Source organism: Apodemus sylvaticus, chromosome 20, assembly GCF_947179515.1.
Source record: "Apodemus sylvaticus chromosome 20, mApoSyl1.1, whole genome shotgun sequence".
Classification (NCBI taxonomy): Eukaryota; Metazoa; Chordata; class Mammalia; order Rodentia; family Muridae; genus Apodemus; species Apodemus sylvaticus.
This window is the reverse complement of record NC_067491.1, coordinates 18,379,566-18,392,418: the sequence shown is the minus strand read 5'-3', so window position 1 is coordinate 18,392,418 and position 12,853 is coordinate 18,379,566. Positions and strand designations below refer to the sequence as shown.

Sequence of the window (12,853 nt, the reverse complement as noted above, 5' to 3'; positions counted from 1 at the left end):
TATGATTGTAGTTAGTGAAGATTTTTAGGGAATTGTTTTCCTAACAGACACTTGAAGTGTACGGTTGTTTTATTTAGGGGGCAGGGGAGGTATACCTCTGAGTGGTATAAAAGGAAAGATGCAAGACCCAGGATGTTTCCTCAAAGCAACCTGCCCAAACAGATGGCAGAACCAGAACCATGCATTTGCCCAGTGAAGGCTACATCCATCCCCTTAGCACCAGAAACAGCTGAATGAACTGCTGTCACTCGGGTCCAAGGGCATGTTCCCAAAGGAATTGTCTTTGTCAACTGCCCAGAACCCAGAAACCGAGTGGAACTGTTGCTGTAGGTCATTTCTCAGGAGAAAGAAACCTGAGTCTACCTAAAAAACAAACCAGGCTATCAGTCCAGGTTACTGACTCATAAGTAAACACAAAGAGGCAGTCAGGAGCAGCACTTCAGAGTTTCCTTCCCTTTTTTTTTTTTTTTTTTTCTTTTCGCACAAAGAGGTAAAAACAATTCCCGAATGCTTACAGGCAAAGGCAGGCCACTTCCCCCTTAATTCTTAAAAGTGGTGGGTGTTTAAGGGAGCTCCTTGGGGTTTCTTTGAATGGAAAACAACAACAATAACAAACAAACAAGACATGCAGCTGATCAATGGTTGTTTCACTGTTGGTTTGAAGTTGAGGAGAAGTTACTGTAACTAAGCCCGGATGCTTTGCAGGTTTCCAAATACCTATTGCTACATTTGAAAGGAACTTTGTGCTCCTATCAAAAAAAAAAAATGCAAAATGAAGTGAGACACAAGGCCCTTTTACTTGCGAGCCTGGAAGGCAATTTCCGCAGGGTTAGAAGAGAGGGCAGCGAAGCCAGCCAGCCTAGCCACCTACTATCAGGCTGTACCATTCTCCACCTCTGTCCCAGCCACTCCCTTAACTTGATATCTGTTTACTCTAGAGGGAGCGGGTTTTGAGAAGCCTTCATAAATATCCTGGCCCAATGCCTTAGCAGCCATAAGAAGGAAAAAGAACGTACTAGCCTGAAGATAACGCTTGGGATATTTAAAGGTGTGGGTTAATTTTTTATCCACTTTAATAACTGGTTGGTTTTTTTTTCTTTTTTTTTCCCTTTCCTTCCGTCTACTTCTTTGCTCTCTGTTTCTGCTCCGAAGCTGCAGGCACGCGGATCTCTGCAGGACAGAGCCTCAGAGCCTACGCAGGACAGCCTTGTAAGGACTAGTTCGACCTACTGTAACTGGGTGGCTGCCCCTTCTCCGAAATGGCAGGTGTGAGCAGCTGTTTAAAGTATTCCATGTTTTTCTTCAACTTCTTGTTCTGGGTAAGTAGTTTTCTTTTGATTATCAGTTTTGTACAAGAAAGAGGACTCGAGATAAATATCATAACCAAGAACAGACTTCTTACATAGAGCTAGAGGATCTAGAGGATGAGGAAGAAAAGACATTTTTCCACTGAAATGTTTAGATTTGTTTGCTGCTGGTTGTTTGGGAAACTGAAAAGAAGCCAATGACTCAAAAAAAAAAAAAAGTATACTCAAGTTCTTTGAGGATAAACATTTCCTGAATGTTTTCGAATGTTTTCATATTGTTGCAAGACTAAACACAGGGAGAAATATCCCTTAATTAAAGGACAATTATTCTCAGTTCTATGTCAATCAGCACTCTGGTTTAAAGACTCCAAGGAAAACAGTTTGATTCAGCATGGCTTCTGGTTCCCTCCCTTAGACATCTGGGTTTAAAACAGGTGACTAACTACTGGGCGGCGGGGCCCTAAATACATGGGAGGATCATTCTCAGAGTCCCCAGGAAAAATAAAGAGTCTTGAAATACTCCCTGGAGAAGCAGTAAGAGTATTTAATCATAAGATTCAGCTAAACCAGTGACTCTGTATTAGTATTTTGAAGTCAGTATTTTGATGTGTCATCAACCCACCCTTTCAAACAACAGGGTTTGTTTCTTGCAAATGGTGCTTTGCTTAAGTCTGATGATGGCCCCAAATGCTTTGGAAGCATCATTTAACCTTGACAAAGCAAGTATCGTGATTTGAAAGGGTGGGATGTGATGTTGGGGAGAGAACCTTATCACATGTACATATATGGTACATACATGACTCAAAAAAAAGTATACTCAAGATCTTTGAGGATAAGCATTTCCTGAATGTTTTCATATTGTTGCAATATCCCTTAATTAAAGGACAATTATTCTCAGTTCTATGTCAATCAGAATGTGTTCACAAGTTAAGTAATGGAAATGTCCCAGGGTGCTCAAACAGAAAACAATTACATTGTTTCTGGATTGAAATGTAGTTTATGCATTATTAAGAATAAGGAGCTCTGGTTTTGTGTCTGAGTCTTTTGGCCTTTTAATAGAGAGATGGCTGGTATCGGTTCACTAAATTAATTTTCTTTCTTAACTTTGGGTAAAAGGCTTAATAGAGATCTGGACTGGATGGGTTGAAGGGAAAGCTCTAATATCATGCTTCTATTGCATTAAAATAATAATGATTTAAATAAACTAATATAACTTTATAGTATGAAATGACTTTCCACTCAATGGCTAGTAGCCCTAATGAATAAAGCTGACATGTGGTGAATTATATTCACTAAATAAGTATTTATTTATATGAATAAGTGAGAAGATAAAAACATTTTGTTTTTTATACTTTCTCTTCTTTTCCTAAGGAAAAGGGGGCTGCTTTTGAAATTATTAGAAACTATAAAAATATTTTGAAACTCAAGAATATATGACAAAATTTCAAAAAGGAAGCAAATGTATTGCTTCTCTTGGATTATCAAAGTCATCGAGAGTCGAATATAAAGAGAGTCAAAGAAATGAATGTGTGCTTTGGCTTTTTTTTCAAACTTTCCAACATTCACAAATGAAGACAAATTTGGAAAATTGACTCCATTATTCAGCCACTAGAACTATGAAACCAATCTGTAGGTGCACAGTCTCAGTCACTGGCCCAGGCAATGATGAAGGAAAAATTAGGGTTATCACTCATCTATCAATATGTTAGCATGAATCTTGAAAGGAAATTACATTTACTAATCTATCTATAATATCATTCTCATACTTTAAAAATCTAATAAGAATTTATTAGCCAGGGTTTAAGTTTCTAATTGCTTCAAACATGCTATTTGAACTGTTATCCAGAATGGGCCTGTAGACCGTGGTCGGTTGACACAGCTCGTGTGGCCATTTTAATCTGTAGCTTCTGCCTCAGACCTTGCCATTTCCCCTCTTTTTGAAATTTTGTGTAGTTATTTAGGTTGATCTTATCATCAGTTCAATGGTTCAAATTTCGATGTTCACACACCCAGGGTGTGCCTTGCATACTTCTCTGTCTTCTGCATTTCTGTAAATTAGCAATGGCATTAGGCCAGTTGACAATCTGTGGTGGCGCCATGTTTGTGCTGATGTTCATTTGGGGTTCCTTATGTGATTGAAGTGGCTGATCAATGCTATCAATGTTTCTTCATGTGTTAGTTGAAGAGAAATGTGTTGTTTGTTTCTTAACACATGGTGTGTGTGTATATGTAAAACTACATATATACATAATGTGTTTGTGAGAGAATATATATCACATATGTTATATATCATGAAGGTGATATAAATGTGATACAAGCACTTCTTTGTTACTTTTTTTTTTTTTACCAGATTTTCAAACAACAAGTTAACTTTCTAATACCATTTAACAATAAGATATTTTCCTTATAAAATGAAAATATAGCCCAATACAGTTCTTATCCTCATTTATTTACAATTTATTCTGGATTTTTTTCCAAGAGGCATTTCAAGTTGGCTTCTGATCCTTTTGGGCAAGATTATAATAACCTTTCTAACTTCTTTATTATCAAGTGAGACAAGATACTTTAGGCTCATTTCCTCATTTCTTGACCAGAGTTAGAACTACCTGTTTCTTTAAAAAGTCCTTATTTCTTTATGTTTTTACAGAACTACAGCCATTGTTTCTATTTCTATGATATGTATGATATCATATATTTATGATAACTAAATACTAATGTACTAATAAAAACATGTTAAAAATGTGTCTGAAAATACACTAACCAAAACAATCTTCAAATTAGGAAAAAGTTGAAATACATCTCTATTTTATGAACAAAGAAGGCAAAGTGCGGATGGAAGTTGTGAACCCCTTGTCTTATTCAGAAACAGGAGTTTGGAATAGATGCAAATTTTGAATCAAGAATGTTACATAAGGATAATCCAGGAAGGGATGTGTAATGGGTTTAAGATAAAGGTTCAAGGTCAGCTTTACCTGTCCCTGCTGTGCACCTTTAAGCTTCCCGTCTCTGTCACGGGTTTCCTGGGGAACTCTGATTGCTTTATGGTTGCAATCTGTTCTGTCTCTGAGCTCACGCATAAAATCTTTCTGACCCCATAGATTTCAGTTAGATAGCTCTAACGTCTGTCATGGATTTGTCTCATCTCTCTCTGTGGTGGGACCTGCAATCTCCCCTTAAGGAACCGAGGCTGTTGGTGAGAACGATGGTTGATGGTTGGGAAGACCAATGATGACTTCTTAGCCACAGGTCACATCAGCATTTTAAATAAAAATGTAGGGATCTGGTGCTCTTTCTGAGGTAAGGGGACGTTCCATCTTCACTCTCCTCTCTCCCCTCAGACCGAGCTCTCAGTTGGAAACTTATGATCCTTCGTAGGAAATTAGCAATTTGTCACATTCTTAATGTTTACTTAAGCAAAAATTTTTAGCATTCCCATTGATGTGGTTTTCTCATAGATGTCCTCGGCCTTGCATTTTTAAAAAATGCATTCTTTCTGGTTTTAACTTGTGAAACTTGGCTTTGGTAAAGTGGGGCCAGATGTTGAAATTTCTCTGAGATAGGCATATGGTCATTTGATCTGAACATACAGTTTCTCTTCCGGGAGAACTTGATGTGCCACACAAATATGTGGTGGTTTTCAGTTGATAGAATTGATAATGAAAGGAAAACACATGAGTTGAAAATCATTCCTAGGCATGTTGGAGATTGCTGTAAACTGGAGAATTGGAGGTATTATTAGTAATAGACAAGTTACAGATACAACACCTATTTCCTTGAGTCACAAGTCAAACAGGAAATGGCCCAATTTTCTCACACCCTTCTTAGATAGGACAGACCAGGGCGTGTTCATGAGGCTTAGGGTTTCCTGGGCATCTGGGTAAGCAGAAATATGGGCCTTCTATGGGAAGATGTAGGATAATAAAATCTAGACACAGAGCATCATGTGACCATCAGGTCTCATGAGGAAAAGCACAGAGGCACATTACCAATCTTCATATGTGCACAGTGAGGGAAGGGGCTTAAGCCAGCCAGCCAAAGGCATTCGCACCGGAAGTGATCAATGCATAAGGAAGATGGAACTGTTTGGAAGGTAGTGTGAACAGGAAGCAAATCCAGGAACCAGTAATCTAGTGTTCGTCTTTTTCTACACTGGGAATGCCCAGCTTCGTCAAGAGCTGTAGAAGTTAGGTCCCAAGTTCTTCCTCCCAGCCCCATGGTTCCAGAAGTAAGACTCAGACTTAAAATATATTTACAAATACCTTGGCCGTATAGTCAGGTTCTTCACTGACTAGATCATAACTTAAAATACCCCGTTTATTTTCATCTGCATTCTACCACACGGCTAGTTACCTGTGCTTAGATACCATATATCCATATCCTCACATCTTTCCTGATGGATCTTTCCCAACCTGGCCCTATCCCAGAATTCTTTCTGGTTCCCAGATGTCCCACCTACTATTTCCTGCCTAAGCCATAGGCCATAGGCTTTTTGATTGACAGGCAATGCATCCATACACAAGACAGTCTCTACAAGAGCTTAGATACAAAGCAGACATATCTGAGATAAAGGTACATCACAAATGATGGGACACAATTATATTTTATCCCGTCGGCTGTCAAAAAGCCCCACAATAAACAGTTAACTGTGGCTGAAATCTATGGCCATTGTTAATACAGCAGCTGTTTGTCATCATCCAGTTAGTACTGCTCTTCAGTAGAACTAGGGCAACAGCGAAGGCGTAAAGGCCCAGTTGTAGTGAGTTTATGTCAAATAGGTGCCTGTCACCAGCTGTCCTTCCTTGGAGGGACTAGCTTCTCAGTACTTCACAGTTTGTCATCTACACAAATGATGGCCGTGTTCAACCTACTCCCTTAGATCGATCCCTGTGAGTTAATATGCGCGAAGGACTCAGATAACAGCAGGTGCTTATGAACATGACGTTTAAATCAACATTTCATAGGCATTTTAACGAATAAGATATGAAACTGTTTCCTGTTGTGACGAATACTCTTCCATGTTGAAATTTGAAACAGAGGAGAAATTAATACAGAAAAAATTTATAAGGCAATAATTCTTCTATCATGGTTAAAGAAATGGAATAAAAATGTTTATTCATGCCAATTGTGATTTACATCCTGAACCTCCCCACCCTATTGCTTTGTGTGCAGACATATGATCATCGGTTCTTCTCTGCTCCACTTCCTGTATGCACAGACTGAGGGTGGCCCTTTTACCTAGAAGGACTAACTGTAAAGATTAACTAAGAAACTTTATGACAACTTATAAGCAAGGATCGGTATGCAGTAGTTTAATTGATAGTATTTTTATCCCAATGATGGCTCATATTGTTTTTTAATATAAAAACTCACCCCTCAAATGATGATCCTATTTTGTGCATAGTAGGCCTATAAGACATAAGCATAATTTTAGTCCTATTCTACGCTCTTCTTTCTTACAAGGCAAGAAGTCTGTGGGACTTAAGGGACTAAGCCCTCAATGATGCCAGCCTCTACTCTAGAGAGACGAGGCTCCAAATATCCCCACCCAAGTGGCTTCAAACCTGTTGCTGTAAATTACACAGACTCTTCTCTGCTAATGACCATTGGAGACTGACATTAATGACTGTAAGCTGAGCTTGGTTTCCTTGGTACTCATATGAATTTTTGTCAAGTCCTGCAGAGCTCAATCAGACGTTAGTTCCCGATGATATCTTGTCATTCTCTTCCTAACATTTTGTTGATATGGGCATATTTTCTGACTTAGTTGGCTTGGGTCTTGTCTTAGTCTGGGTTTTGTATTCCTACAAAAAAGCATCATGACCAAGAAGTAAGCTGGGGAAGAAAGGGTTAATTCAGCTTATACTTCCACATTGCTGTTCATCATCAAAGGAAGTCAGGACAAGAACTCACACAGGGCAGGAACTTGGAGGCAGGAGCTGATGCAGAGGCCATGGAGGGCTGCTACTTACTGGCTTGCTTCCCCTGGCTTGCCCAGCTTTCTCTGTTATAGAACTCATGACTACCAGCCCAGGGATGGCTCCACCCACAATGCGCTGGTCCCTCCCCTATAGATCACTAATTGATCATGGTGGATGATCGTTTTGATGTGTTCTTGGATTCGGTTGCCAAGAATTTTATTGAGTATTTTTGCATCGATGTTCATAAGGGAAATTGGTCTGAAGTTCTCTTTCTTTGTTGGATCTTTGTGGGGCTTTGGTATCAGCGTAATTGTGGCTTCGTAGAAGGAATTGGGTAATGTTCCTTCTGTTTCTATTTTGTGGAATAGTTTGAAGAGTATTGGTGTTAACTCTTCTTTGAAGGTCTGATAGAATTCTGCACTGAAACCATCTGGTCCTGTGCTTTTTTTGGTTGGAAGACTTTCTATGACTCCTTCTATTTCTTTAGGCATTATGGGACTGTTTAGATGGTCTAGTTGGTCCTGATTTAATTTTGGTATTTGGTATCTGTCAAGGAAATTGTCCATTTCCTCCAGATTCTCCAGTTGTGTTGAGTACAGGCTCTTGTAGTAGGATCTGATGATTTTTTGGATTTCCTCAGTTTCCGTTGTTATATCTCCCTTTTCATTTCTAAGTTTGTTAATTTGGATACTTTCTCTGTGCCCTTTGGTCAGTCTGGCTAAGGGTTTATCTATCTTGTTGATTTTCTCAAAGAACCAGCTCCTAGTTTTGTTGATTTTTTGTATGGTTCTCTTTGTTTCTACTTGATTGATTTCGGCCCTGAGCTTGATGATTTCCTGCCTTCTACTCCTCCTGGGTGAAATAGCTTCTTTTTGTTCCAGGGCTTTCAGGTGTGTCATTAAGCTGGTAATGTATGCTCTCTCCATTTTCTTTTTGGAGGCACTCAGGGCTATGAGTTTTCCTCTTAGCACTGCTTTCATTGTGTCCCATAGGTTTGGGTATGTTGTGTTTTCATTTTCATTGTGTTCTAAAAAGTCTTTAATTTCTTTCTTTATTTCTTCCTTGACCAAGGTATCATTGAGTAGAATATTGTTCAGTTTCCACGTGTATGTGGGTTTTCTGTTGTTTTTGTTGCTATTGAAGATCACTTTTACTCCATAGTGATCTGATAGGAGGCATGGGATTAGTTCGATCTTCTTATATTTGTTGAGGTCTGCCTTGTGTCCAATTATATGGTCGATTTTGGAGAAGGTACCATGAGGTGCTGAGAAAAAGGTATATTCTTTTGCTTTAGGGTGAAATGTTCTATAAATATCAGTCAAATCCAATTGGTCCAAAGCTTCAATTAGTTTTACTGTGTCCCTGTTTAGTTTCTGTTTTCCCGATCGGTCCATTGAGGAAAGTGGAGTGTTGAAGTCCCCCACAATTATTGTGTTAGGTGCAATGTGTGCTTTGAGCTTTAGTAAAGTTTCTTTTACGAATGAGGGTGCCCTTGCATTTGGCGCATAGATGTTCAGAATTGAAAGTTCTTCTTGGTGGATTTTTCCTTTGACCAGCAAGAAATGTCCTTCTGTGTCTCTTTTGATGACTTTAGGTTGAAAGTCAATTTTATCTGATATTAGAATGGCTACTCCTGCTTGTTTCCTGTGACCGTTGGCTTGTAAGATTGAGAAAATGCCGTACAGCTTGATCTCATGGAGGCATTTCCTCAAGGGAGGCTCCTTTCCCTGTGATAACTCCAGCTTATGTCAAGTTGACACACAAAACCAGCCAGTACAGGCCTCCATAAGAAATTACCATTGATTGGTAGTTGAAACAACAGAAATTCATTTCTTACAATCTGAAAGCTGAGAGGTCCAAGATTGAGGTGTGGGACAACTGGGTGTCCAGAGGGTCCTTCTGCCTTCTCACTTTCTGTCACATGTTTCTTCCTAGAAGTTAAGGTAATGGTCAGAGACAGATCTCTCTTGTAAGGTCCTCAATCTCACTGGATTAGGATTCTACTTTTGATGACCTCATTTAACTTAAATTATCTCCTAAAAGTCCTGTTTCTAAAAGTCATTAAAACAAGGTCTTAAGTGAGAATCTAAGAAAATATGAATCAGACCATCAAAATTGCCTCCATTCTCAGAATACTGATTCCGACCAACCACACCCTAATTGTAAAAACCAAAGATGTCAAATGAGAAGTGGGTAAAAACCGCAGTAATTCTCCTGAAAGTGAAACCAGAGGAAAGATGGGCCAGTTAGTTCTCCCTGGCCACTGATGCCAGGCCTAGAGCCAACTTATTAATGCCTTTCACTTCCCAGTCCTACAAGCACAAATATCCATGGCTAGACATATCTTAACAACTTAACACATCCTTAGAGCTAAAGGAGAAGGATGCAGGAGACCTCATGGACTCATAGTGATGGCCCATCTCAGGGCAATGGCCCATCTCAAGGCAATGGGAATGGAAGTGCTCTGAATTTCACAACTACTTCTAAGATTAGCTGGAGCACTTACAAGCGTCCTCATGATGTTAAGTTTGTGACCTTTACATATGAAATTCTCCAGTGAGATGAGAAAAGTGTTTTAAACAGTGTATTTTCATTTTAAAACTAGTATACAGAGAAAAGAGTTAGTGACAGGAATGGACGTGAGAGTTTAGCCAATTTCAATATCTGAAAATGCATTTTGTCGAATTGTGGGGACTGAAATTAGAGGAAACATTCTTTGATTCTGAAATAATTGAATACTCTTTATTGTCAAGGTTGTTATAGGTAATGTTCAGTGACTGAGCAAACCTAATATGGTTTGAGGGTCAAATAAATAAGATATAGATGTGTATCTTAATTTATACAGTATTATTATTAATAAGGTAACATGTAATATAGCTATAATTAAATGTGATTACAAAAATGTAATTAATTAGTAAAATGTAAATACATTAATAATGTAATGATAAAGTATAAGTGTTCATTATTATTATTATTTGAGATCATAATATAATTACATCATTTTCCTCTTCCATTTCCCACCTCCAGACCCTGCTATATAACTCTCTCTGTTCTTTTCCAAGTGCCAGATACATAATAGTTACTAGCACAAATAATGTTAGTTTTAGTTTAAGGCCAGAGTTAACTGTCAAGATCATCAGTATGAGGGTGTGAGGACAGAGAAGGAATTATGGAGAAGGATAAGTAGCACTAAAAGCCTTTTGAAACTCCATATAAAAACCTACTCCTATAGAAGCTTCTTGCAGCCTATACACACAGAAAAGGAATATACGTGGAGTTACCATATAAGGGAGAAGACAATGTTCCCACTAGACATCATATACCAAATAAAACTCCTAGTACCAGGAATGGGTTACGTATTTTTCAGTTGTTGGCTAAAAGTGTGCCACAAACTCCCCCAAACATTGCAGGCAATTGATAATGCTATAAGCTACCATATACCGTTTAATGATAAGACCTTACTGTTTAAGACATCACATGTTATTAAACATGGAGAAATCTAGGGGGAAATGAAAGCCTCATTTCTGCTGGCTAAAAGCTAGTCATGCTACGGGAGAAGAAACGTATCATCAGTTTCTCCCATCAGAGTTGTAATAACAACAACCTGCCTGCAAAATATGCGCTCTGGGGTAAGAGTGGTGTGAAGGTTACAGGAGTAACCAACCACCGTTTCATTGGATTCCATGAGGCAGAACCTACTCCTGATACCATTAAGGAGGTCAAGAACCCGAGACTAGAAAGATCATGGGGCCCCAAGGAAAATCTATAACGATTATTCTGTTAAATGAATGTAGCAATAAAATGATTCCTAATGACATATCACCACACCCATAGATCAGGATAGCCCTCAACCCTCATCAAAGACACTCCCTCTTGTAGCAGATGGCAATTAACAGAGAGACAAACAACTGGGCAACGTGCTGAGTGAGACTTCAGAGTGCTTAGCCCTGAATGGGATTTTTTTTTTTAAATTGTATCTCTCCAGTATAGACTCAGGGATCTATGCAGATGAGGAAGGGTAGACATATCTTGAGAGCCAGAGGTGGCAGGTGATTTTAAGGAAATAAATCTGACAGGGTATACACACACACACACACACACACACACACACACACATAAACTTACAGAGAGAGTGAAAGCGTGTTTGAGATCTGAAGGATAAAATCCCAGTACAAGGGAGAAGTGAGCACAGTCTCTCAGCTGTAGCCAAGAGGGTCTTCACAAATGATGGCAGCTGAGAGAGGAAATATCAGTTTCCTTCAATGGAGAGATATCAAGCAAAGCAGACGCAGTCCAGGCTGCTCGCTGGCGTTGGCCAACACAAATCAGATGCCATGCTTTTCCGTGGGATTTTCTTCTGCTTTTATTATTTTATTATTTTATTTTATTTTATTTTATTTTATTTTATTTTATTTTATTTTATTTTATTTTATTTTATTTTATTTTATTTTATTTTATTTTATTTTATTTTATATTTGGTTTTTGGAGACAGGGTTTCTCTATGTGGCCCTGGCTGTCCTGGAACTCACTCTGTAGACCAGGCTGGCCTCAGACTCAGAAATCCGCCTGCCTCTGCCTCCCAAGTGCTGGGATTAAAGGTGTGTACCACCACCGCCCAGCTGTTTTTATTTTTAAGAGAGAGAAAGAACACGAAATTGGGTGGGAAGAGAGGCAGGGTGGTGTGTGAGTTGGGAGATGAAAAGGAATATGATAAAAAAACCTAAAATGTATTAAATTCTTAAAGAATAAAAACTTAAAAAGATGATCAGTATAAACAAACTTGCAAAGGGAGAAGAAAAAAACAAAATATGAACAAGGAAATCAATTAATTAGCAAGAAAAATGGGATTATCATAAAATCACGATCAGAAAGCCTCATTATCATTTGACATTAATTCTCCCCCTCTGATTGGCTAGCTAGCACCTGTGAACCTGAGCCCTTATCTTTGTCGATATTAGCTCTGGTGAGAGGAAGAGGAACCGAGGTTCGCACCTCTAAACTTCTATTAATTTAGTTGTGCAGCATCTATGTATGCCGGCGTGTAAGATAGTCACTTGCTTAGGCTATTGGCTAATGGACAAAGTTTTTTTTTTTAAATTGTATTACAATAATTGGGGCAATTTTTGTAGGAGTTAAAGCATGTAGGAAAGGTTGATTGGTTAGGAGTTAGTCTGGAGCTTCAATCTTGTGACAATAATCTATAGGTGCAGTGACTTTATCATAGCAAACAGTTTGGACTTAGAAGACTTTCAAGGTCTTTGAGGCAGGAGAGATTCCATGTCTCCTCAGAGGCTCAATGTACTCCTTATTCTTTTAACAAGCCCTTTGCCCTTATTTCTACCAAAAACTTAATGAGAAAGTACTCAAGGTTCTGATCAAGGGTCCCAGGCATATGGTTCAACCATGCATACACAAAAGCAATGCCAGTCCAAGGTCACTGGGTTTTGGAAAACTCAGACATTTCTTTGTTAGAGTATGGAGAGTCAGAAACATCTAGAAAGTCCTCCAAGGCCTACTATGTCTGGTATGTTACTGGGGCTGCTCTTAATATATCTATCTAATAATACATCTTTGAATTTTTGACACACACACACACACATACACACACACATATATATATATATGTGC

At 38.7% G+C, this 12,853-nt stretch overlaps 1 protein-coding gene across 3 annotated transcripts in view; it reads left to right on the top strand.

Moving 5' to 3' along the window:
- Positions 1-808: 808 nt before the first annotated feature.
- Tspan8 (tetraspanin 8) overlaps positions 809-12,853 on the top strand; it is a 36,337-nt gene continuing 24,292 nt past the window's right edge. The window contains exons 1-2 of one of the 3 annotated variants that reach the window (XM_052165584.1): positions 809-1,012; positions 1,153-1,319. In XM_052165584.1, the coding sequence (XP_052021544.1) occupies positions 1,260-1,319 (60 nt within the window). In that variant the 5' untranslated portion in view covers positions 809-1,012; positions 1,153-1,259. Of the gene's footprint in view, positions 1,049-1,068; positions 1,320-12,853 lie in introns of those variants that run through there. The other 2 variants (XM_052165581.1, XM_052165582.1) reach the window with 2 other exon arrangements.